Source organism: Triplophysa dalaica, chromosome 8 (genome assembly GCF_015846415.1).
Source record: "Triplophysa dalaica isolate WHDGS20190420 chromosome 8, ASM1584641v1, whole genome shotgun sequence".
Classification (NCBI taxonomy): Eukaryota; Metazoa; Chordata; class Actinopteri; order Cypriniformes; family Nemacheilidae; genus Triplophysa; species Triplophysa dalaica.
The window spans coordinates 23,966,550-23,990,867 of record NC_079549.1 but is presented as its reverse complement, the minus strand read 5'-3'; the positions used below and the strand labels follow the sequence as shown (position 1 = coordinate 23,990,867).

General features: G+C 39.1%; 2 protein-coding genes across 4 annotated transcripts in view; one reads left to right on the top strand and one right to left on the bottom strand.

The window, feature by feature from the left end:
- Nucleotides 1-6,457: 6,457 nt before the first annotated feature.
- rdh1 (retinol dehydrogenase 1) lies at nt 6,458-9,301 on the top strand. The gene is made up of 7 exons (XM_056754964.1): nt 6,458-6,488; nt 6,587-6,645; nt 6,905-6,943; nt 7,099-7,429; nt 8,331-8,589; nt 8,664-8,827; nt 8,928-9,301. Exons 1-7 carry the CDS (start codon nt 6,473-6,475, stop codon nt 9,170-9,172), a joined length of 1,113 nt encoding a protein of 370 aa, XP_056610942.1. The 5' UTR covers nt 6,458-6,472; the 3' UTR covers nt 9,173-9,301.
- Nucleotides 9,302-9,981: 680 nt separating this feature from the next.
- lrp2a (low density lipoprotein receptor-related protein 2a) overlaps nt 9,982-24,318 on the bottom strand; it is a 70,744-nt gene continuing 56,407 nt past the window's right edge. Inside the window, exons 58-78 of one of the 3 annotated variants that reach the window (XM_056754501.1) lie at nt 22,652-22,768; nt 22,377-22,493; nt 21,859-21,996; nt 20,949-21,071; nt 20,608-20,736; nt 19,531-19,662; nt 18,365-18,496; nt 17,841-17,984; nt 17,599-17,764; nt 17,389-17,517; nt 17,071-17,291; nt 16,809-16,988; nt 15,543-15,665; nt 15,296-15,386; nt 15,079-15,146; nt 13,886-14,003; nt 13,107-13,227; nt 12,489-12,596; nt 12,285-12,395; nt 12,126-12,197; nt 9,982-11,225 (exon numbers count right to left, since the gene is read on the bottom strand). In XM_056754501.1, coding sequence (XP_056610479.1) covers nt 11,058-11,225; nt 12,126-12,197; nt 12,285-12,395; nt 12,489-12,596; nt 13,107-13,227; nt 13,886-14,003; nt 15,079-15,146; nt 15,296-15,386; nt 15,543-15,665; nt 16,809-16,988; nt 17,071-17,291; nt 17,389-17,517; nt 17,599-17,764; nt 17,841-17,984; nt 18,365-18,496; nt 19,531-19,662; nt 20,608-20,736; nt 20,949-21,071; nt 21,859-21,996; nt 22,377-22,493; nt 22,652-22,768 — 2,708 coding nt within the window. In that variant the 3' untranslated portion in view covers nt 9,982-11,057. Of the gene's footprint in view, nt 11,226-12,125; nt 12,198-12,284; nt 12,396-12,488; nt 12,597-13,106; nt 13,262-13,885; nt 14,004-15,078; nt 15,147-15,295; nt 15,387-15,542; nt 15,666-16,808; nt 16,989-17,070; nt 17,292-17,388; nt 17,518-17,598; nt 17,765-17,840; nt 17,985-18,364; nt 18,497-19,530; nt 19,663-20,607; nt 20,737-20,948; nt 21,072-21,858; nt 21,997-22,376; nt 22,494-22,651; nt 22,769-24,318 lie in introns of those variants that run through there. The other 2 variants (XM_056754503.1, XM_056754504.1) reach the window with 2 other exon arrangements.

The window sequence follows — 24,318 nt, the reverse complement described above, 5'->3', positions numbered from 1 at the left end:
ACCACCACTGGTTGGTTTGGCATCCCCTTATCTTCCCTCACTAATGCAGATGCATGTACCCAACATAACCTTACGCTCTGCAAATGAACGACGTCTTGTCCATCCCAAAAAGGTAAAAAATCTCTCTCACGTACCTTCTCTGGATCGGTTCCATAATTGTGGAATGATCTGCCCGCTGCTACAAGATCATCTTTAAGAATTGTCTGAAAACACATCTCTTCCGTCAACACCTGACTGGTCATTTCTGATTTCTATCTCTTTCTACTCTTTCAAATAAACAAAACAAAACACTTATCTCTGTATACTGTGGTGGGCTGTGAGACTAGTTTATCAGTGCACTTGTACTTTTTTGTTGGCTTCCATTGTTTACCTCATCTGTAAGTCGCTTTGGATAAAAACGTCTGCTAAATGTAAATCTAAATGTGTCTATGCTAAATAGTTTTGTCTCATCCTCTCATCTCTCTCTGTGTGTGCGTGTGAGCATGACCAGTTCATCATTGTGGATGTTTTTTGCATTGTTGGAAGTGTGCAACTTTATCCCTGTATATGTTTGATCTGATTTTCAGGATGAAATTTTGTCCATTTCCAAGAAGACCAGACGCGTGACTTTTTTCCCACACCAACGTAAAATCAAGATATTCCATTTTTTTTAGATCTGAAAAGTGTTCCAAAGTATCATGCCATTTGGACAAAGATCATTTTTTAAATGTATTTAAGTGAACCGAAGAGCGCATATGTGTTAATATTATATAAGAGCAACAATTCTTCCTTGATACTGTTTTATAAGGAATACAATTTGTAAAGCATGTATGTTGCAGAGACAATACAATAAACCCTCGAGATTTTGAGAGAAGAGTTTATATCCACTGTTTTCCAGCATACGAAACACACTCTGTGAGTAGATATAAGATTCATTTGTTTATTACTTCTCTTAAAGGTACAGTGTGTAGCATTTTGATGGATTTATTTACCAAAACGTAATGTATAATACAAAACTATGTTGTGAGTGGTGAAGAAATACCTTACAAAATGAACCGAAATGTTTAAATTACCTTACAATGAGCCATTTTATGTATATACACCGCGGGCACACCCTTACATGTAAATTTATCAAATTGCACGGCCATGTTTCTATAGTAGCACTACACGGACAAACTGAGCGCGTTTTGTAAAACGAAGGATTCACGTGACAATGTTCTTCTTCTTCGGCTGTGTTTTGGAGGCAGCTTGCAAAGCCACTAAATAGAAGGATAAGCAGAAGAAGAGGAAGAACAATAACAACATTTTCTTGTCGTGTTTTTTATTAGAAATAGAAACGGTTCTTTGTTGAAGTAAGAAGAGAAATTTGCGCTAATGGCGGACCACACATACTCTGCACAAGAGCCGACAGAGCGTCAATCTGTGTCGTCAAAAAAGAGAAAATACGATGCAACAATGCCAAGTCGAGACAAAAAATGGCAGAATTCCGAATTAACATCGGCATGGTTCTTTTCAAAAAGGAGGGCATGAAGCAGGAAATGAGTTTGCTAAGCCACGCCAAAGTTGCCAGCTTTCTACAGGACCGGTAAGTTTGTCTAATTTCCGCAATATAAGTGAACTGTTTGTTTGATAGCTTTAGCTAATAGATGAGCTGATCATCAAGTGAAGTAGCGTTTTTCCTTGTAAATTTTTTACACTTTGTAATTGTATCATAAGTCCTTGGTGCATGGCCGTGTGGAAATCAATTTAGAAATCATGTTTACAATCATAATTTGCATAAATCGGGTGTAAGTTATATTATAATACTGCTTAGTTTCCACATCCTCTCTTGTGCGGTCCTCGCGGGTAACGTTAGCTCCTCTGCCTCTCCTTGCCCTGCCTGCATCTCCAACACCCCTACATCTCCAACAACCCCAAATCTCCAACACCCCTACCTCTCCAACAACCCCAAATCTCCAACACCCCTAAATCTCCAACACCCCTACATCTCCAACACCCCTACATCTCCAACACCCCTACATCTCCAACACCCCTAAATCTCCAACACCCCTACCTCTCCAACACCCCTACATCTCCAACAACCCTACCTCTCCAACAACCCTAAATCTCCAACACCCCTACATCTCCAACACCCCTATATCTCCAACACCCCTACATCTCCAACACCCCTACATCTCCAACACCCCTATATCTCCAACACCCCTAAATCTCCAACACCCCTACATCTCCAACAACCCCAAATCTCCAACACCCCTACCTCTCCAACAACCCCAAATCTCCAACACCCCTATATCTCCAACACCCCTACATCTCCAACACCCCTACATCTCCAACACCCCTACATCTCCAACACCCCTACATCTCCAACACCCCTACATCTCCAACACCCCTATATCTCCAACACCCCTAAATCTCCAACCACCCTACTCTCAACACCCCTAAATCTCCAACACCCCTACATCTCCAACACCCCTATATCTCCAACACCCCTACATCTCCAACACCCCTATATCTCCAACACCCCTACATCTCCAACACCCCTAAATCTCCAACACCCCTACATCTCCAACACCCCTACATCTCCAACACCCCTATATCTCCAACACCCCTAAATCTCCAACACCCCTACATCTCCAACACCCTACATCTCCAACACCCCTACCTCTCCAACAACCCCAAATCTCCAACACCCCTAAATCTCCAACACCCCTACATCTCCAACACCCCTACATCTCCAACACCCCTACATCTCCAACACCCCTAAATCTCCAACACCCCTACCTCTCCAACACCCCTACATCTCCAACAACCCTACCTCTCCAACAACCCTAAATCTCCAACACCCCTACATCTCCAACACCCCTATATCTCCAACACCCCTACATCTCCAACACCCCTACATCTCCAACACCCCTATATCTCCAACACCCCTAAATCTCCAACACCCCTACATCTCCAACACCCCTACATCTCCAACACCCCTATATCTCCAACACCCCTAAATCTCCAACACCCCTACATCTCCAACAACCCCAAATCTCCAACACCCCTACCTCTCCAACAACCCCAAATCTCCAACACCCCTATATCTCCAACACCCCTACATCTCCAACACCCCTACATCTCCAACACCCCTACATCTCCAACACCCCTACATCTCCAACACCCCTACATCTCCAACACCCCTATATCTCCAACACCCCTAAATCTCCAACACCCCTACCTCTCCAACACCCCTAAATCTCCAACACCCCTACATCTCCAACACCCCTATATCTCCAACACCCCTACATCTCCAACACCCCTATATCTCCAACACCCCTACATCTCCAACACCCCTAAATCTCCAACACCCCTACATCTCCAACACCCCTACATCTCCAACACCCCTATATCTCCAACACCCCTAAATCTCCAACACCCCTACATCTCCAACACCCCTACATCTCCAACACCCCTACCTCTCCAACAACCCCAAATCTCCAACACCCCTAAATCTCCAACACCCCTACATCTCCAACACCCCTACATCTCCAACACCCCTACATCTCCAACACCCCTAAATCTCCAACACCCCTACCTCTCCAACACCCCTACATCTCCAACAACCCTACCTCTCCAACAACCCTAAATCTCCAACACCCCTACATCTCCAACACCCCTATATCTCCAACACCCCTACATCTCCAACACCCCTACATCTCCAACACCCCTATATCTCCAACACCCCTAAATCTCCAACACCCCTACATCTCCAACACCCCTACATCTCCAACACCCCTATATCTCCAACACCCCTAAATCTCCAACACCCCTACATCTCCAACAACCCCAAATCTCCAACACCCCTACCTCTCCAACAACCCCAAATCTCCAACACCCCTATATCTCCAACACCCCTACATCTCCAACACCCCTACATCTCCAACACCCCTACATCTCCAACACCCCTACATCTCCAACACCCCTACATCTCCAACACCCCTATATCTCCAACACCCCTAAATCTCCAACACCCCTACCTCTCCAACACCCCTAAATCTCCAACACCCCTACATCTCCAACACCCCTATATCTCCAACACCCCTACATCTCCAACACCCCTATATCTCCAACACCCCTACATCTCCAACACCCCTAAATCTCCAACACCCCTACATCTCCAACACCCCTACATCTCCAACACCCCTATATCTCCAACACCCCTAAATCTCCAACACCCCTACATCTCCAACACCCCTAAATCTCCAACACCCCTATATCTCCAACACCCCTATATCTCCAACACCCCTAAATCTCCAACACCCCTACCTCTCCGCCCTCTTCCTCTCCCTTTTACTACCTGTATTTAGTCCTCTGATTGACTCTGTGATGATGAGAAAAACGTCTGCTAAGACTTTTGCGGTTAGATTACACGCCATTAGCAAGCCGTTTCAATAGGCTGTAAATTACAAACCAAGTTACCGTGCCAAAAAATGCTATGCAAAATAAGCGAATAAATCACTGACACAATGTTAAAAAGTAACAATAATATTCACTATAACGATAAGAGTAAATGATGAATTAAAGTAAATTTAATTTATTTATTTTTCTTTGTAAATAAACCTCATCACTTGACTTGCAAAGGTTACTCTCAGTGTCTCGGACGCAGCATCTCTGTATGAGGCGCGGAAGTTGACAAAAGTGAAGCGAATGCCGAGAGAGGGGTTGAGTGTGCGCGAGAGGGTGCGAATACGCGCGAGAGGGTGCATATCATAAACGTGCGCAAGAGGGAGTCGAGAGTAAATTATTCTGAAAAAGTAATTAATTACTAGTTACTCATTACATATTCAATAGTGTAATTAGATTGCTGTCCAAATTATTCCAAATTACTCACTACTAATTACTTTCTATATCCTACATCAACCTTGATAAGTTAAGTGATTCAAGGATAGACATGAAACGGCTTATTTAATTCATTCAAAATAATAATATTATTAACTGACCAAAGTATTACAAATATGAGCACAGATTTTAAAGTAAGACTTTGAATTTTGAAGTCAATTACACCATTGCACACGCATATATTTCACAATGTATTTAGTTTAATTACATCAAAAGTAACTGTAATTAAATTGCAGAAAACATATGAGTAATCCCTTACTTTACTTTTCAAGGGGAAAGTAATTAAATTACAGTAACTAATTACTTAGTAACTAGTTACACCCAACACTCCAACACCCAAATATCTTTGAACATCATTGCACTGACAACAAGTGCACTTTAAAAGAATAGAAATAGAATTATAAAACGTGTCTTAAACATATTTAGAATTGCAGGATACCTCCGTTGACCAATACCGTATGAGTTAGAATGGGAATTGGTCAACGGAGGTATCCTGCAATTCTAAATATGTTTAAGACACGTTTTATAATTCTATTTCTATTCTTTTACAGTGCACTTGTTGTCAGTGCAATGATGTTCAAAGATATTTTACAGAACTAAACACTTGTGTGACAATATATGATGAAAGTATGCGCTCCAGAAATTTGAACAGCATGGATCAGTGGCATAGGTTAATGGAGGAACACTGTCGTATACAGTGTTGGGTGTAACTAGTTACTAAGTAATTAGTTACTGTAATTTAATTACTTTCCCCTTGAAAAGTAAAGTAAGGGATTACTCAAATGTTTTCTGCAATTTAATTACAGTTACTTTTGATGTAATTAAACTAAATACATTGTGAAATATATGCGTGTGCAATAGTGTAATTGACATCAAAATTCAAAGTCTTACTTTAAAATCTGTGCTCATATTTGTAATACTTTGGTCAGTTAATAATATAATTATTTTGAATGAATTAAATAAGCCGTTTCATGTCTATCCTTGAATCACTTAATTTATCAAGGTTGATGTAGGATATAGAAAGTAATCAGTAATGAGTAACTAAATACTTTTTGGACAGAATAATTTGGACAGCAATCTAATTACACTATTGAATATGTAATGAGTAACTAGTAATTAATTACTTTTTCAGAATAATTTACTCTCGACTCCCTCTTGCGCACGTTTATGGTATGCACCCTCTCGCGCGTATTCACATCATCTCGCGCACACTCAACCCCTCTCGCGCACATTCAACCCCTCTCGCGCACATTCAACCCCTCTCGCGCACACTCAACCCCTCTCTCGGCATTCGCTTCACTTTTGTCAACTTCCGCGCCTCACATCTCTGTCCTGTGTCCGTAACTTCAGTCTGTTGTTCGCATGTGAGACGTAGATCGCAATTATCAACACCACCGATAATGGCCGCTATCACTTACGGAACCCTTTTGTCCTGTGACGGCAACCGTAGCTTCTCTAATGGGAGGGGGAGGGGGTAGAGGAGCTGTAGGTTGCAATTTCCTACATCGCCAATAGTGGCCTCTGAAACTTACACACAGAACCTTTAAAGTGATCATCTTATCAGTCTCACATTTTTGATGTCACCTACACCTGTTATTCTTAGAACGAGATGAAAGAGGTTAAAGGTGATGCATGAATGCGCTCACGTTTTATGACACGAGCTGAATGTTTACTGAATGACAGCAGAGAGAACTTTGACCCTTCAGTGTGTTTACTCCAGCAGTGCTGCTGTATACAGACAGGAGGAATCACAGGTGCGAGGTGTCGAAGAACGCTGTCATGGTACGTCAGGCTCTCCTCATACAGACAAGCATATCATTTGTGTCAAATGTGAACAGAGAATGCATTTATAACAAGATTAAATGTATGTTTAATAAACACGTGGTTACCTGAACGGATTGTGTAACTGTTTTGGACCAGTTGCTCGTGCACATGTGTTATCGCGCAAAGTGTAATGAGGCCACAGCTGGAGTTGAATTGTGACAATACGTATTTAGCTCTTTATTAATTTATTAAAATAAGTCATTCTGTTATTTTCTAGGTGTCTGAGGAGAAGAGTGTCCTTTTGGACCTTGTTCAGGTGAGAAGTTAAACACCTCACCTGTCGTGAGTTGAAGTCTTGTCACGCTGTTATCTATAACACACCATTTAAAACAATAAAATCATAAACGTCACAAACACAGATAGTTTGGTGCTACACTTCTCTTCTCATTGGCTTGCGTCTCCATCCCTCAGGTGTTCACCGGTAACCTGTTATGCGCGTGCGCACTGGCAGCTGTCGCGCTCATCTCCGTCATCTGGTCCATCAGACGCTCTCTCCGCATCCACGGCATCGATGAGAAGCACGTTCTGGTGACCGGCTGCGATAGCGGTTTCGGACACCTCGCGGCGCGGCAGCTCGATCAGCGCGGATTCCGCGTCATCGCCGCGTGTCTAACGGAACCCGGCGCCTCCAGACTGCGCGCCGCGGCCTCCCCCAGACTCAAGACGCTCCTGCTCAATGTCACCGACAGCGCGAGCGTCGGGAGCGCGCTGGAGTTCGTGCGCAAGGAGACCGGGGAGAGAGGTGAGACGCGCGGATAGATAGGGGTGCCAGCTCGAGTCAAGCACAGGAGAAGATAAAGTGGAGATACGGGCGCTTTGACGAGCCCTCAGAGCCACTCATAAATCGACATTTTTGGGTGAACTTTCTGACAGGCCGCTTTTAGCTGAGCTGGAGGAGCATCTTCTCATTCTCCTGGCATCTGCACAGCATCATTTATTATGGGATGGCACCACTCCTCCAGCGCGCATCTGATGTGTCCATTTGGCACATTTACGGGTTCCGGCTCCAGTGACCTTTGTGCTTTCATGTGCTTTGTGTTTTAACGCAGTGAAATAATGTCCCACCTATTACATTAGTTAATGTGAACAGACAACCTGGGTCAGAAGGCCACTGTGGTTAAACTATAATAACTTTTGAAAAACCACAGTAAGCACAGACAAAGCTGGTTTGCTGCAGTCATCCATTGTGCATTACACTCTATTACAGTTTACTATAATAAAATCATGGTTAAGAGATGAACAATATGTTTTTACAGCAAGTAATAAACTTTTGCAAGTTCATGTTTACTTCTGTAACGTAGTGTCGTTTTCTGAACAACAACAACACCAAGATCTTTTACTGCATCTTTTATTTATGAGATGTAGTGGAGCACAAAGTGAAGCAAACATTGAAATATACATCCACCCTATTGAGAAATCTTGTGATTGTGTATGTTACACATTCAACTTGTTACGATTGTATTAGCAATATTCTAATTTTTAAATATTATTTTGGCTAGAAATTGCTATTTGTGAGTGCAATCTCATAAAAAACGAAATCTAAATCTATCCAAGTCACAGAAAATTCATCGGTCAACAGTAGTGGGAGCATTATCTCTCTATAATACACAATAATACACAAACCTTTATCTTTCCTATATCAGGCCTGTGGGGTTTGGTGAACAACGCTGGCATCTCCGTCCCCATTGGTCCGGCAGAATGGATGCAGGTGGAAGACTACAAGAAGGTTCTGGATGTGAATCTGATGGGCGTCATTGAGGTGACCCTGACGTTCCTCCCTCTCCTGAAGAAAGCACGGGGCAGGGTGGTGAACGTTGCGAGTATACTGGGCAGACTCGCTCTCATCGGTGGAGGATACTGTCTCTCTAAATGGGGTGTGGAGGCATTTTCTGATAGCTTGAGGTGAGTCTGGTGGTCAACGTTCTGAGGTGATTTATGGGTCTGTCTTTGACCTCTCTCTGTGTGTGTGTGTTGAGGAGGGACATGTTGCACTTTGGAGTCAAGGTCAGCATCATTGAACCAGGCTTCTTTAAGACACAAGTAACAGATCTGGGTCTCATCGAAGATGATCTGAAGAAGCGATGGAACGCTCTTCCAGTAGAGGTCAGGAGATCCTACGGAGACTCGTACCTGCAGGAATGTGAGTATCTGTGATGTCACGGTGTCATATCTTTTATTTAGGTATTTAACTCATTCGTGTTAATTCAGACTTTGATGATGTCTCTTGATGTCTGGTTCAGATATGAAGTTGCAGGCGTTCTCTATGGGGTTGTTATGCAGCAGGGACATCTCCAAAGTGTCGTCATGCATGCGTCACGCTCTCTCGGCGCGTCATCCTCGAACGCGATACACGGCCGGTTGGGACGCCAAGCTTTTCTGGATTCCTCTCTCGTACGTCCCGACATGTGTGGCAGACTTCATCATGGGTCTTCTTTTGCCCACACCAAAAGACACCGAAGTGTCCACATCATCACAGACATCATAAGACTTAATCCCTTTTGTTTTTTTGAAAATGATGCACGATTGGAAAGACAACATTTGTTTCTGTAAACTGTAATGACACACAACCTTGTTTCACTGAATGTAATGAAATAAAAAGTAATTATTATCATAATTTTTAGATGTATTGTGATCATTCTTTTCAGTGTCAACAATCTAAATTATGGAGTGACAAAGTCATTCAACCGCCCTGTGGAAGACTGACAGCAAGACAATGAAGAGTTTGGTTCCAAAATGAGATAACTTTTTTGTGCATTCCAATTAATATCAATCAAACTAAAGTTGGTTTGATTTGAGCCATAACTCAAAAATACAGTACACTAACACAATAAAAACGCATGAATAACATAATACAAACCATTTTTTATTTTTAACTTATCTCATTTTGGCACCCAACTCTCCAAATATGACTTTGAAAAGTGCTTCAAAGTGAATCTGAACTTGTTTTCTTTGGATCATTTGAGGTCTGAAAAAATACAGAGCATATTAACTGTTATTTTCACCGGTTTCTCCAGTTTTCTGGAAATAAATGCAAATAGATTTTTTTTTTTAAATTTAGAGTTAATATTGTTAGTAGTCCACAGAATAAAACTAAATGATCAATTCACCTAATCACATACTTATAAATAATTATCCCAAAAATGGTCTCTATCATGATCTCTCTAACTATTCTCTAACTATTTCCGCGGCTGTATAGTTTTTATTACGTAACCACCAAATATATATATATATTTTTTCATGGGATATACATATTTTTAGACAAAACAAGAGAAAGCTTTCAAAAGAATCTGCACATTTGTTAAAAAACTGATTTATTTGATTTTCTTTTTATTTGACAGCAGCATTAATTTGCATCCAGTTCCATTTATGAAGATGAATACATTCATCATATTCATTTTCTGTCATTATAATACAAAATCACTCACAATATATCACCTTTACCATCCAGTGCCACATACAAACTACCGTAGTTAATCTGAACAGCCCTTCACACTAGTGGAATATCACAGATTTACAAAACCATCAGATTTATTTCACATGTTTATATGGGTTGGGCAATTTCAAGTATCATTTGACAGTTTTCTGCCTCGATCATATTTACTCTTGGCAGGCAGAGAAAATACAAAACTGCATTTTATTGTGTCAAGACTTTCTAGATGAGAGTCCCTTTCTTACATGTAGTGATAAATGTTGATAGTCATGCTCAATGACGAATGCAAACAAAGTATTCTTGTGATAAAGGACACTGTTGATGTTCACCCCATGTTACTATAGTATACATACAGTAGTACAGACTAATGATGCACACCTGAAATATTAAAATAATGGGAGTATACATTAAAAGTCGTCACAAGCAGATCACATGACTCAATCATGATGTCGACTGAATAAAATAAACTGTTGATTTTTGCTCTTTGCGCCGGTCGCTCCCAAAATGAGGTTTATATACAGAAGAGACGCCTAACAATAATCTGATAAAATGGCAAAGACGCAAAGCACATTACTTGCGTACTTCAGGAAATAAGTATAATCTATCTCAAAATAACTTCTCCGCCGAGGATATTTTCAACAAAATCTTTTCAATTTACAAATGTACAAAATATTCAACGCATTCTCCCATTCGGCAGCAGCAGTGCAAAGATACACAAATAAAACATCACGATAAAAAAAGACGAATCATACAAGAATTGGCATTCAGCGTTTGTGAAGGCGAACTCCAGACAGACCTCACGTTCTGTACGTTTTACAAACATCTATTCTCAACCCTTCAAATAATCTTGCAATGATCTCTGTTGTATGTGGATGCATATAAAAATAATTTCTGTGCAAAGGGAGTGAGTTTCTCTGTCTTGTCCCGTGTGTGTGTGTGGTTATATTTCACTGTCCTCTTTAACCAGGTTGGCCGTATCTCTGAAGGTGTCCTCTGTTGGAGAAAAGGTGCCGAGTTTCTCTCGTTTCGTAGGTTTGGGAGGAGGAACGAACGGAGAAGGTTGTGGATCGCTGACTTCTAAACATGCAACAGCTGGCTCGCCCTGCATCTGTAACAAACACACAAATAACAGTCACACTGTAGCTATGCAGATAGTTGCCAGTAAGTTATTGTAGACGTATATTTATCTCAATTATTCAAAGATAAATGAAAATGAACATTAAACATTAACAAATCTTAACACAAAAATTATAAAATAACATGCAAAGCATTCTGGGAACCAGAAATCCTCTTCAACCTTTTTATGATTTTGGTTCCCAGAATGCTTTGCATGAGGTTGTAGTTTTTCTTTGTAATGATAAAGACTTTTTATTGTTTAATGATCATTTATCTTTGAAATAACTGTTGCCGGTAAATTACATAAATGTAAATCTACAGTAAATGCAAACTGCTGCCAGTAATCCTGTTATTTCTATCAACATTTTTTACAATGTAATAAAGTATATTGTTTTATAATCTTATAATTCCTACAAATTGATACACAGTGCTCTAAAGTATTTTGTAGTATCAACGTAGGTAAATACTGTAGTAAACTTTGATATTTACTATAGTAATGTTCAAACACTATAGTGTCTCATATTAAACTGCTGTTTATTATATTAAATACTAAAGAAAACTACGATATCTTTTCAAAGTAGTCCTAATAAAAAAGTATGTTCTTATATCAAACATTTATATAAAAAAATATTATCTGAAATGTACAGGTTAACAGGTGTGTTTAGTATAAGATGATATTTAAATGTAAACGTTTTTAGTCAGCACATTGTTTACGTGTGATCATTTGTGGTGGCGTACGAATCTTTCTTTCATTAATGACATTCACTACATGATTCCCCGCTCGGATATGCACTCGTTTCTACATGACGTTAGATGGATAAATGAAGTCTGATGCATTAACAATAAAAACAATAATGTGAAATGTCACGTGGCGATGACTTTGACTTCTCACCTCTGAAAATGTCGGGTTTTCAAAGGTCGTACTCGGCTTCAGTTTTCGTTTAAAGAAACTCCATTTGGACTCCTGAAAAATGCACAAATGAATGGCAACATGGTCACACATACAGGACAAAACGGGCACAAAGAAGGCCAGATGTTCAGGTTTCCTCACCTGTGTGGTGTCTTGCTCTACAGGGACGCTCTTCACCTCCACAGCCTGCTCATAAGTGTGATACGTCGGGTTTGAGAAGTTATTCAGCTCACCACTGACATTCACAGTGACCTGTATGATGACATCAAGCACAAAACTGAGCTTTCAAACAGTTTCTCACGGTTGTAAGCAGTATACAATGCTTTTGGGATGTATTGTGGGTACCTGTGTGGCATGTATTACTGCGGGATCACTGGACGGGACGGATGCAGATGAGTACAGAGGATTCTCAAATGTGACCGGCTGCCTCCCAGTGTCTGCGAAATTCTCATCCTATCACAAACAATCAGAAGTTCAGAAGAGACGTCAACAACTGAGCTCAGATTTGTCAAGTCTGCAATCAAACGTCAATATTGTCGACAGCCTCAATATGAACTCAAATATTCATTTACACTTTCAGACTCCAACAATGACACTCTCAATTGCTTCTGTTTGTATTCCTGAACAATTTTAGGAGACGGATCTGAGACTAAGTTTATATTCAAAGAGAACTACACTCTTACCAGTAGCTGAAAACAATCAAATCAATGAAAGCGTTTTATAAACACACCAAGCACGAGCGTGAGCGGCGAGCGTTCGTATTCAGTCACGTGATCATGATTAATCACGCACTTGAGTCCTTTCAAACACGAGGCCTGGAGCCGATGGTACATTAACACCGGGGTCGAAAGGTCAACCGGGGATTTTCCGGCTCAGAGATAATTCTGAGAAATGTGCTGAGGGCACTTAAAGGTGGAGGAGAGCCCGGTTACAGCTCAATAAAGAAACATGAAGCGCACGTACCAGCTGCATGGCCCTGTCGATGACCCCCATAGTCTGAGGCTCCAGGTCCATGGTCACGTTGTCGCCCGAATGGAACGACACCCCGTTTCCAGCGTCACCCGACTTCACCAGACTGCTCAGACTAGGCGGAGATGGGAAAGTGGTGAGCGGTTTAGCTACAAAAACACATCTTTTTCAGGGTTGAATGATATAAAGCACTTTTCATATCTTTGCCATCATTTGAAGAAGCCCTTTACTGTGCATCAATGTAAGTGACTAAATGTCAAAGTCAACGTATGTAATGCATGAAATAAGTGTTTGTTTATTGATCATGACCTCGAAAGCAGTTGTTTAGTATAAAAAACGCATTAAGGGGATACTTCACCCAAAAATGACAATTCTGTCATCATTTACTCACCTTCGTGATTTTGCAAATGTGTATAAACGTCATCTATAAATGATGAACACAGAAAGATATTTGGAAGAATGCTTATAACCAGACAGATTTCGCCCCCTATTGACTCTCATAGTAGGAAAAAAACAACGATGGTCAAAAGTGCCCCGGAACTGTTTGCTGTCCTACATTCTTCAAAATGTCTTATTTTGTGTTTAACAGAACAAGTTATTTTTTCTACTTTCATCAGAACTTTTCATTTTTGTGTGAAGTATCCCTTTTATAGTCCAGAGAAGTTCATTATGTTCTGAATGGTTCAATGCAGATTGTAATTCATTTGCTTTGTTGTTTTATTAAATGTAATAAAATTCTTCTGAGTGATCTGTGTGTTCTGTTTGTGTTGTACCTGGGTAGTTTAGGCATTGATGGAAGTAAGGAGCCGGTGCGCTTGTAGTTGAGGAAAGCTCCCACCACCAGAGCTCCAGATATCAGAATAATAACCACTGCTAAGAGAACCGCAACAGCTACACAAACACACACAACATGTTAGATATGTGAAGCGTACACAGTTCAAAATCCATTACACTTCATTTGTCATAAGAGTTTTTGATGGGAGTAAGAAAAGTGTTCGGTCAAGAGGTGTCGGGTAAATTACTTAAAAAATGAAAAGAAAAAACAATAACAAATGATAATGTCAACATCGTGTTTAAAATATTCATTAATGAAAAGTAATTTTATTATTTGCTTCAAAAAAATAATCAAACTTTTAATCCTCAAAAAATAGAAAGTACTCAAACGAGTATTAGTGTCTACATGTGTAAGGCATTTAAAGCTGTAGTCTGTCATTTTTTGGGGTTTAAAATAAAAAATAAAAATTATTGAGAATTTTTTTGTAAGAGTTATTTTAGTTTTTAGTTGGGATGTAGTTTTATTAATCACCCTTTATTTATACAGTCTATTATAATACATTTTTTATCACATAGACAATAGACTTTTTTTTTATCTGTAACAAGAACATTACCCATGAATACATACATTCTTATATGAATTTCAACAAAATCAACTAATTTCTAACGTTCTAAATGAAGTGTTTGGTTTCAAAATGAAACTCAGTTTTTAATTTTTTTCAAAAACATTTTTTTATCATGTAAACATGTCTTTATTGTGTTAAACTGTATTAAGATGTATTTTTTATTTATTATGGCTAAAATCAAAACAAAGCAAGTGCATTTTTATCAATATTAATTGGAACGCACAATAAAAAATAAAAACGATTTTTGAAAAGTCAAGTCACATTTTGAAGCAAACTGTTCATTACACTTAGATTTTAAATGAATTTGTTTTGTAGAAAATTGTTGAACTTAACACGAATGAGTAACCCTTTTTTTCCATAACCCTTTTTTCAGTGAAAAAGTAATTGAATCACTTATTAATTGATTATTCCTGACAGTGTTTGTTGAAGTGTAAAGATGCTGATCTACAGTAGATATATAACAACATCACATGATCCTACGGGTCAATTCAATAACCCTGAACAAAGTCCTTACATAAGACTTAAAGACCACAGAAAACACTTGATGATTGACAGGCAGACGTTACCTGTGCCTGCTGGAGCTCCTCGAGATCTTCCCATTTCACAGAAACTACCCGAGTAACCATACGGACACCTGCAGAACACAACCATACACATTAAAAGTGTTTTGATACTTTTCCTCATCAGTCTGGTGTCAGAAAGTTGAGAATGAATCATTTTATTTGACAACACCAGAGGAAGAACAGAAGCATTATCACAGGGCTGCTTTCCAACAACACTTACTTGCACTTGGGCAGGCCGGCCTCATCCGTGTAACACGTTCCTCCGTTCATGCATCGGCATGCAAGAGGCATGGACACCTCGGCCTCAATGGCTGCAGGTGTGAGCGACAGGTGTGACATCACCACAACATCATTACATCACAGATACAACACAACACTCACAATGTCACATGGCATTAACAGGCTGATATCATGAACATGCACACTGTATGTGATGTGACACCTCCTCTGTTCACACCGTCTCTTACCTGCATCACATTCATTCTTATTGAAGTGGACCATAGTTGAACCCTGCGGACATGCGCAGGTGAATCCACCTGGCCGCAGCAGACACAGATGACTGCACGTGTCCTGACACGGATTCACAACTGCTGAAAACAACGTGAAGGAGACGAAAAGAAGTGCTTGTGAGGGATCAAAAGATGAGGTTTTGTTTGTATCTTTAATAGTATATGTTGAAGAATCATACTTTCATTTCCATAAAAACAGCAAACACTCAAATGAGATGAGGTGTCTTTCATTTGTAAAATTTGAAAGCTGTTTTCTGTGATTTTATTTGGTTAAATGAGCAAAAACAGTTATCTCAAAAAGTACATTTGAAAAAAATAATAATAATTTTGAAAACTGTCTCCTTATCTGACTCCCTTTCGGTGACCTTATAACAGATTTTTCAATAAGATCTGATGATTTAAACCCCCAAAAATTACAATTTAACTTTAACAAAGTTTTAACAGCAGAGTATAAGGACCAAGCAATAAAAAAAATAATAGAACCATTTCAAGATTAAAGTCATTACAATGCGAGAAGGACTTTATCCAAAGTATAGTAAGTTCATTCTCAAAGTTGTTTTCTCAAAATTTACGAGTTTTTTCATCAACCACAAGGACTATATTCTCAAAGTATAGTGAGTTAATTCTCGAAATTTATTTCAAGATTTTTTCTCAAAATGTGACCATTGAAATGTATTGAGTTTATTCACGACATTTTATTTAGAAAAAATGCAGGCTTAACCTCGCATTGTTATGACTACAGTAAACCAGGCTTATATTTATACTGTATGTATTACTAATTATATATCCTAAAATATTAACTTTAGTTTATTGTAATCAAATTGTAGCATTTTAAGCATTTTATTATTTTTTATATAGCTATATTACTAATTTTATTCAAGTTTTAATTTATTTGTAGGTCATATTTTTAGTGCCGCCACTTATTTATTTGTTTACTGTTAAAATATAATTTCTCCTTTTAATGTATTTTGGATTTTTCGAATAATAAAAACATTTATGTGTTACATTTAAAGAAACAAAGAAGCCTGAGATTTAATATTTTAAACAGAGATGACAATAAAAAAGCAAAAGTTATGGATTTCCGCTTGAATTTAACAAATCATTCATCAAAAAAAAGAACCAAAACCAGATTGTTCATTTAAATATTTTCAACTTTTTCCAACGTTTCAACATTAACATTTTCTACGACTGTAATGCAGTGACGTCAGTGTGGTGTCGTCTCACCTGACTGGTTGTGTCTGTGTTGCTGGTAGATGCGTACTTGCGTCAGCCAGGGGTTTATGGTCAACACCTTCACCTTTTCTCCTTTGCCAAACTTATCTTTCTTCCACACTTCTCCTTTTTCTTTAGTGGTCCAGTACACGTGTCCCTCAAACACATCCAGACTGTACGGCTGACCGATGTCTGCAACAATACCAAACGTGAGAACGACCCACCATCAGACATCATCAACCATGTCTCCTAGCGCGGCGCACCGGCGTCTCACCTCCCGATATGAGCATCTGTCTGTCGCTTCCGTCTGCTTTCATCGACTCGATGATGTTCTCCTTGGAGTCGCACCAGTAGATTCGGTTTTCATTCAGGTAGTCTAAAGCTAAACCGGTTGGCCAGCCCAGACCTTCATCTAACAGGACCTCTCTTTGCTGGCCGTCCATCCACGCCGATTCAATCTTGGGTTTGCGGCCCCAGTCGGTCCAGAACATCTTACTAACATTCAAACATGAACCAAACAAACAAAGTAGAAGGTCAGGGTTCTCCAAAGTTTATCTGGATCAGGTCTGTAAACAACGTTTTAGATCTTTACCCGAGAGCAGGATTGACCACAATAGCAGCCGGCTGATCGAGATCCCTGTAAATCAACCACTTTCTGTACCGCCCGTCCAGTGTAGCCACTTCGATCCGATTGGTTCCAGCGTCTGTCCAGTAAATGTGACTGAGAGAAAAAATAAAACGTCAAAACAACGAAAGGAGGTTTCCCAAAGCAACCAGGCACAAAGCACCATCACTCATGTACCGTCCGATCCAGTCCACAGCGATGCCGTCGGGGCTGGAGATGTATCTGAGGTTGAGGTTCATCTCTGTCACCGGATTATTGCCGTGATCGTCGAACGTGGTCATGTACGCTCTCTTTATGGCACCGAACTCAGACCCTCGACCCAACACTGTCCAGTAAACTACACCTGTGGCATCAACACCATTTGATTAGTATTCTGCATTAAACCATACAGGACATATCGAGGAAATCATGTGTCTTACTGAGCCCTAGACCCTCGGGATCCCACAGATAATCCAGAGCCTGAATGTGTTCGGCGTTATCCAGGTAATCAGAGTACTGCGCGCTGGACAGATTAAAGCGACGGATGCGCACGTTATCAGGCAACAACAACACCGGAGGATTCCCTGAAGAGAGAGAGACGACGTTACATACCCAATCTGACAGTTCACCCAAAAATCATCATTTATTCACCCTCATGTTATGTGAGACCTGTGTGCGTTTCTTTCTTCCGCAGAACACGAAAGAAGATAGTTTGAAGAATGACACTGAACCCCATTGACTACCATTGTCTGAACACAAAACCCCAGAGACATTTCTCAAAATGAATAATGACAGAATTGTATTGTCGGGTAAACCTTCCCTGTCTTTGTAGTGAGGTTTAGAAACAGTTTTAGTGATGCTGTTAAAGCTGACTGGCAGAATAGCAGGAAGGAAACTATAGAGGGCGGTAGAGGGTTGAAGAAAGAGATTTTAATGAATTGCATGATAAAGTGGTCTCCTTCACCCTCAGCAGCACATTCGGCTCCTGGCTGCTCGCTCACGGATCGAAAACCTTCAGCACAGAAACACTCGTAAGATCCTTTAGTGTTCCTGCACAGCTGAGGACACGTCCCGAAAATCTCACACTCGTCCACATCTGCAGAAGACAGAAAATATCAAAACACTGTCCGACGATTCAGCATTAGCGCTCAAAACTATGAGAAGAGCAACTTTCATTACTAAAATAACACTGTACATTGAAATCTAGGAAAAGAATGGATAAAAAATGTCCATTCTTCTGTTTGTGCAAGTTATCATTTTGATGAAAATATTAATGAGTGAATGGGGGTGGTTTTCTTTTTAAAATGTGACCAAGGTCACAACCAGTGTTGGGTAGGTTAAAAAGTAATTAATGACATATTACTAATGACTTTCTATATCCTACATCAACCTTGATGAGTTCAGTGATTCAAGGATAGACATGAAACAGCTCTTTTAATTCATTCAAATAAATGATCTAAAACGACATAATATAGTATTATTGACTGACTAAAGTTTGACTATGAATTTTGATGTCAAATCCACTATTGCACACGCATATATTACACAAAGTATTCAGTTTAATTACATCAGAAGAAACTAATTAAAATGTAATTAAGAAAAGAATAATCCATTACTTTACTATTTCAAGGGAAAAGTAATTAAATTACAGTAAGGGATTACTAAGTAACAACCAACACTGGTTACAACCATAGTTATCATAGTTTTGATTTTAGTTTTCTTAATATTTTAAATTAGCTTATATTTTTAGACTATTAGTTTAAATTTTAATTTCAGTCAAAGTTTTAGCAATTGTGCTGTATTTCTTTGTCATTTTATAATTGATTTGTTGATTTGTTTTATACGATTAATACATTTTTATTTTAGTTTTATTTCAGTTTTCGTTAATAATTATAATTTAAGTGCTTTTAAATTTTTCTTTAAGTTTAATATTTTCCAATTATTTTATGGTCAATTTTAAATTAACATTTTCATATTTTTAATTTCAGTAAACTAAAATAACCAACAAAATCTATTGCATGGTACTGTATTAAATAATAAAAAACGTTTGTATTCATGTCAGCTTGAGCAAAAACATCATTTAAAGTTGAACCGCATGATGACTATCTGTCTTGGTCTGAGGAGACGAACCGTCACAAGTGTTTTTGTGCTCAGAGTTGGGTTTATATCCCGCTCGGCACGAGCAAATGAATCCGCCACCGGATAAATCTGTGCAGTTATGTTCACAAAGACCTTCACTGCACGAGCGACCACTGCCGCTGTCTGAAAAATAGAGAGAGAGAGAGAGAAAAGCTCAAACCTGCTGCAAGATATGTCAAGTCCTGCCACGACCAAAGAACAACCAGCACAACACAACACAACACTGACAGAACAACACACACAAACTGACACTATCACCCTCATCGAGAACTTTAATTAAAACTCTTTTTCTGTTTATATTGAGATGTATATATATAGAGATTTTTACTTATAGACTTTTAATTTGATTCTATCTTATTTTTTTATCTTAATCTGTATTTCTGCAAGTTTATATTTAATCTTGTGCTTTGGCAATGTTAATTTTCTTTTATCATGCCAATAAAGCTCCTTTGAATCTTGAATCTTGAGAGAGATTGGCAGAATCTTTTGAAAGTAGAAGTCTATAGTGTCAAACTTATTCTGCGTCCCAATTTGCGTACTTATACTATGTACTGAGAGTATGTACTGTTTTGGTAATGGATAACTATCTACACTTTAGCAAAACACTATGCATCCACTGGGACGTACTAACAGGAAGTGAAACTGGCCGCTGTTACCTAGACAACAATGTGGCCATTAACTGTCACACATTAAAATACCGCTAATTGTTTCATATGTGATGTTAACTCTATAGTTGTATTTATTAATTTGGTGCATCAGTTACTTCATTTTAATAATGCAGTGTCGCTTCATTAAGCTCCGCCTACTTGCAGTGAGTTCTGGGTAATATCAGCTGTTAGAGTAGGAAATCGGCACTTCCAATTTCTACCGGGAATCTTTGGAATACTCTTTTCAACATTCTACTATGTGGGACATACTAATTCTACTCTCCAATGCTATTTAGGACGAATAGTATGCAAATGTTTTTGTTGCCTCATTTAAAAAAATAAATAATAAAGACATACTCTAATGATATAAAGGTCAGCGAAACTACTAGGAATGAGGTAAGGTGTGGTGTAAAAAACTCACGACAGCCCAGTTCATCCGTCTGATCGTCACAATCATCGTAGTCGTCACAAGCGTACTGCAGAGGAACACAGTGACCGTTCCCACATTTATACTCATCTGAAGAACACGGCCCGTGAGTCGGAGTCACACCTGAGCACAGAAACATTCACACAAAACAATCAAGTTCATGAGCAAAGAACATGTTTTGGGTTCACTGAAGTAACCGATCAACAGTATTGAGTATTTTCAATATCAATGAAGACTGAGTGAGTTTCCCACAATGTTTGACGGGTAGTTGATATATGACTTGCATTCTACGTTATACGAATTCAAATCTTGTTTGCTGATTGGCTGCTACTCACAATGCTCCGCCCTCTCATCGGTACCATCGCCGCAGTCATCTATAGAGTTACAGAGCTCGTGGCTGTAGATGCAACGGTTGTTGTCACAACGAAATCTGAATGGAGGATCACACGGGATGTCCACTGAGAAAACAAAACACACACAAGTGTGTTTGGTAAAAAAGGTGTGATTTCAATACATGAAACAAGTGTAAAGAGTTTGTTCATTTTTATTTTTGTATGTACACAAAGTTTCTCTTCAGATGCACATTGATGTGTGTGTGTGTGTGTGTAGGGCCCCGCAAGCTTGGGGGCCCCCTAGTTCCTACATCGGTAAAATCATTTGATGCTTCATTTAGACACACAGACATACGCAATGAAGCGCATGTATCAAAGCGGTGCTCAAAAACGAAAGAAAGCAAAATAAATCTAATACTGATTTTACGAATATAGCAAAACAGTGCTATGAAAAGAAGCATGAATCTTGCACCTTTTACTATCTTATACATTTATGCATTTGGTCCAAAGCGACTTACATTGCGTTATCCTATACATTTATACATTTATGCTCTGACCACTGAGCTACAGGAAAGCTGTATGTATTATACTGTAGCTAAAAGCACTCTGTATTATTCTGAATAAAACAAAGGAGACCTTTTCATCCCCAAACCAAGAAGGTTTATTCTTATAACAATCTGTAGAGAATTTCCTTCTGTTATGTGGTTCAACATAAAATAAATAAAGTTCTTATTTGAATGTATATATGTCTCCATAATTCCATGTTCTCAATACTTCTGTGTAATTCAAACAAAATGTTAGTCTATGTGTGGGGGGCATCAGGTCTTGACTTTGCTTAAGGCCCCTAAAATGGTAAACACTCCCCTGTGTGTGTTTGTGTATGTGTGTGTTATATGTGTGTGGTTCTTATTACAGCAGAGATGAAGTTCTTCATCTGAATGATCTCCACAGTCGTTATCTCCATCACATCTCCAGTGCGGCTGAACACACACGTGATTCTTACATTCGAACAGGAACGGAGGACAGTATGTGCTGTTTGGATAGCGTGTTGCTGAAACACATACACAAACATACACGCACAAAGTCAACATGAGAAATATTTCAACAGTTTCTTGGCATTATTGTGAATGTTATTCAAACGTATTGTCTTCGTTGTCTTTAACCGTTTGGTTAAACATGCTTTTATCGTAGAAAAAGTGTAGTGATCATGATGTGATTATCATTTTTTTATCCGAGTTTCACTAACTTTTAAAGTTTAACAATTACTGTAGTGTGAGACCATGATAAACTTGTGGTCGTAATAAAAATATCTGATCTGGTATTGCCAAGGGATGTGTGCATTCACAAGGAAAATATCTAGTAGTTTTCTCTTTATTTTAAATAAAAAATGATATTTATTACGACTATGAATATATGAATGTGCACACTCACGACAGGAACTTTCATCGCTGAAGTCGAGACAGTCGGCGTTGCCGTCGCATTTAAAGCGTTCGGAGATGCAGTGTCCGCTGTCGCACTGGAAGTAGCCCGGATGACACGTCCGCAACTCTGAAACACATGAAGAATCTCTTATTATTCCAACACAAAGGGTGTGCAAGTGATCTGTCGTTCATCACACAAATGCTCTCACTGAGAATACATCCGGATTAAATAAGAGTTTCAAGACATTTCAAAGGAGAAGTGAAGAGGTAGTTCACGACACTTACCGCAGTCCCTCTCATCTGAATTATCCTCACAGTCGTTGTCGTGATCACAAACCCAGCGCTCAGGAATGCAGTGCATGTTATCACAGCGAAACTCGCTCTCTGTGCACGGACGAGGAGCTGCCGACACAAAACAAGAGACAATGTTTTGAAGTTTCATTGTTAAATATTTCTCATAGGTTTTTCTACCTGTCCATCTAACCCTTAAAGAGATAATTCTACCAAAATGTTTTATCATGTACTCATCATGTCATGTCAAAACTATGGAAGCCCATTTCCGCATGGGTTGGGGAATTTTTTCAGATTTTAAATTGTTATGACTGAGTATCTTATAATGGTGGAGATGGTGGTCTAGTGGGTTAAACCACTGAACTGGTAAATCAAAGGTTGCTGGTACGATCCCAGCAGCCACCACCAGTGTGTCCTTGAGCAAGACACTTTACTCCATGTTGCTCCAGGGGGATTGTCCCTGTAATAAGTGCACTGTAAGTCGCTTTGGATAAAAGCGTCTGCCAAATGACTAAATGTAAATGTAAATAATAATTTAAATTAAGTCGAAATTTCCACTTAGTAACTTATAATAATAAGAAAGTTTCACATAGTAAATGACTTAGTATCTTATAATAATGATTGAAATAATGAAGTTTAAATTTTAACTTAATAACTTTTCTCAATGAGACACTATCTCATGCGCTACAAAGTCGAAATTTCGACGTAGTTTCTACTTATTATGAGAAGGTTTCTCATTATTATGAGATACTAAATCATAAAAATACTTTTCAAATCTAAAAAAATCCCCCATCCCTGGAAACGGGCTTCCATTCAAACCTGTATGACTTTCTTTCTTCTGCAGATCACTAAAGAAAATATTTTGACGAACCAAACAATATTGATTTCAATTGTATGAACACGAAACCAATGAGACATTTCTTAAAATATCTTCATCTCTCTTCAAATCTAAATCAAATATTCCTCTCAATATCTACACTCTTCTCATATAAAATCTCCATAAAACCATACGACACTATAGTTTTTTTATGCTTTGTTCACACCAAACACAAAGAATCACGCTCTTTAATACTCGCAGGAAAAGTTTGTTATTTTCGCACAAAAAACATCACGCGACGGGGACTGTCTTCAGGCGGACCTGTCAAACTCTTTTGCATGGAGTTGAACAATTCTCATTTTTGTCGCTTGACTCTCACCGCTCTCACGTTGCCGAAATTTGCCAGCTCTCCATTGAAATGAATGTGATCGCGTTGCTCTGCCGAAGTTTTCCTTTTATTAGTGCAAAAGCGCCGAGCACATATACTCATTGCAGCTGATCTGGATTTTTTTAATAATCTGTATAATTCCAGACACTAGAAGAACTAACCGGAGGTGCTGCAATAAATCAACAGAGAAACAGATAAGAGTGATTGAAACGGAGCTTGAGGATTAAAAGGCTGTTTTCTCGCTGCAGTTGTAGTGAATGAGGATCATTTTTCAGCAGTGAGTTCATCCACCCGTGCTGACCACCCCTACAGATCTTCTGTCAGGAGGAAAAACTCACAAGTTCTTTCAACAAACAGCACAAACGTTCAAGCTATTCATTAAACTATAGACGTATGATGAAGGAGAACCGCTGTTTCCTGTTTGTCTTTTCAATTTCTTGCCCTTCATCCCTCTAT

Bases quoted from the DNA above. Each gene is read 5' to 3' on its own strand.
- rdh1 (XM_056754964.1), top strand. The intron at 7,430-8,330 runs GTGAGACGCGCG...TTCCTATATCAG, and splicing joins CAAGGAGACCGGGGAGAGAG to GCCTGTGGGGTTTGGTGAAC. The intron at 8,590-8,663 runs GTGAGTCTGGTG...GTGTGTGTTGAG, and splicing joins GCATTTTCTGATAGCTTGAG to GAGGGACATGTTGCACTTTG.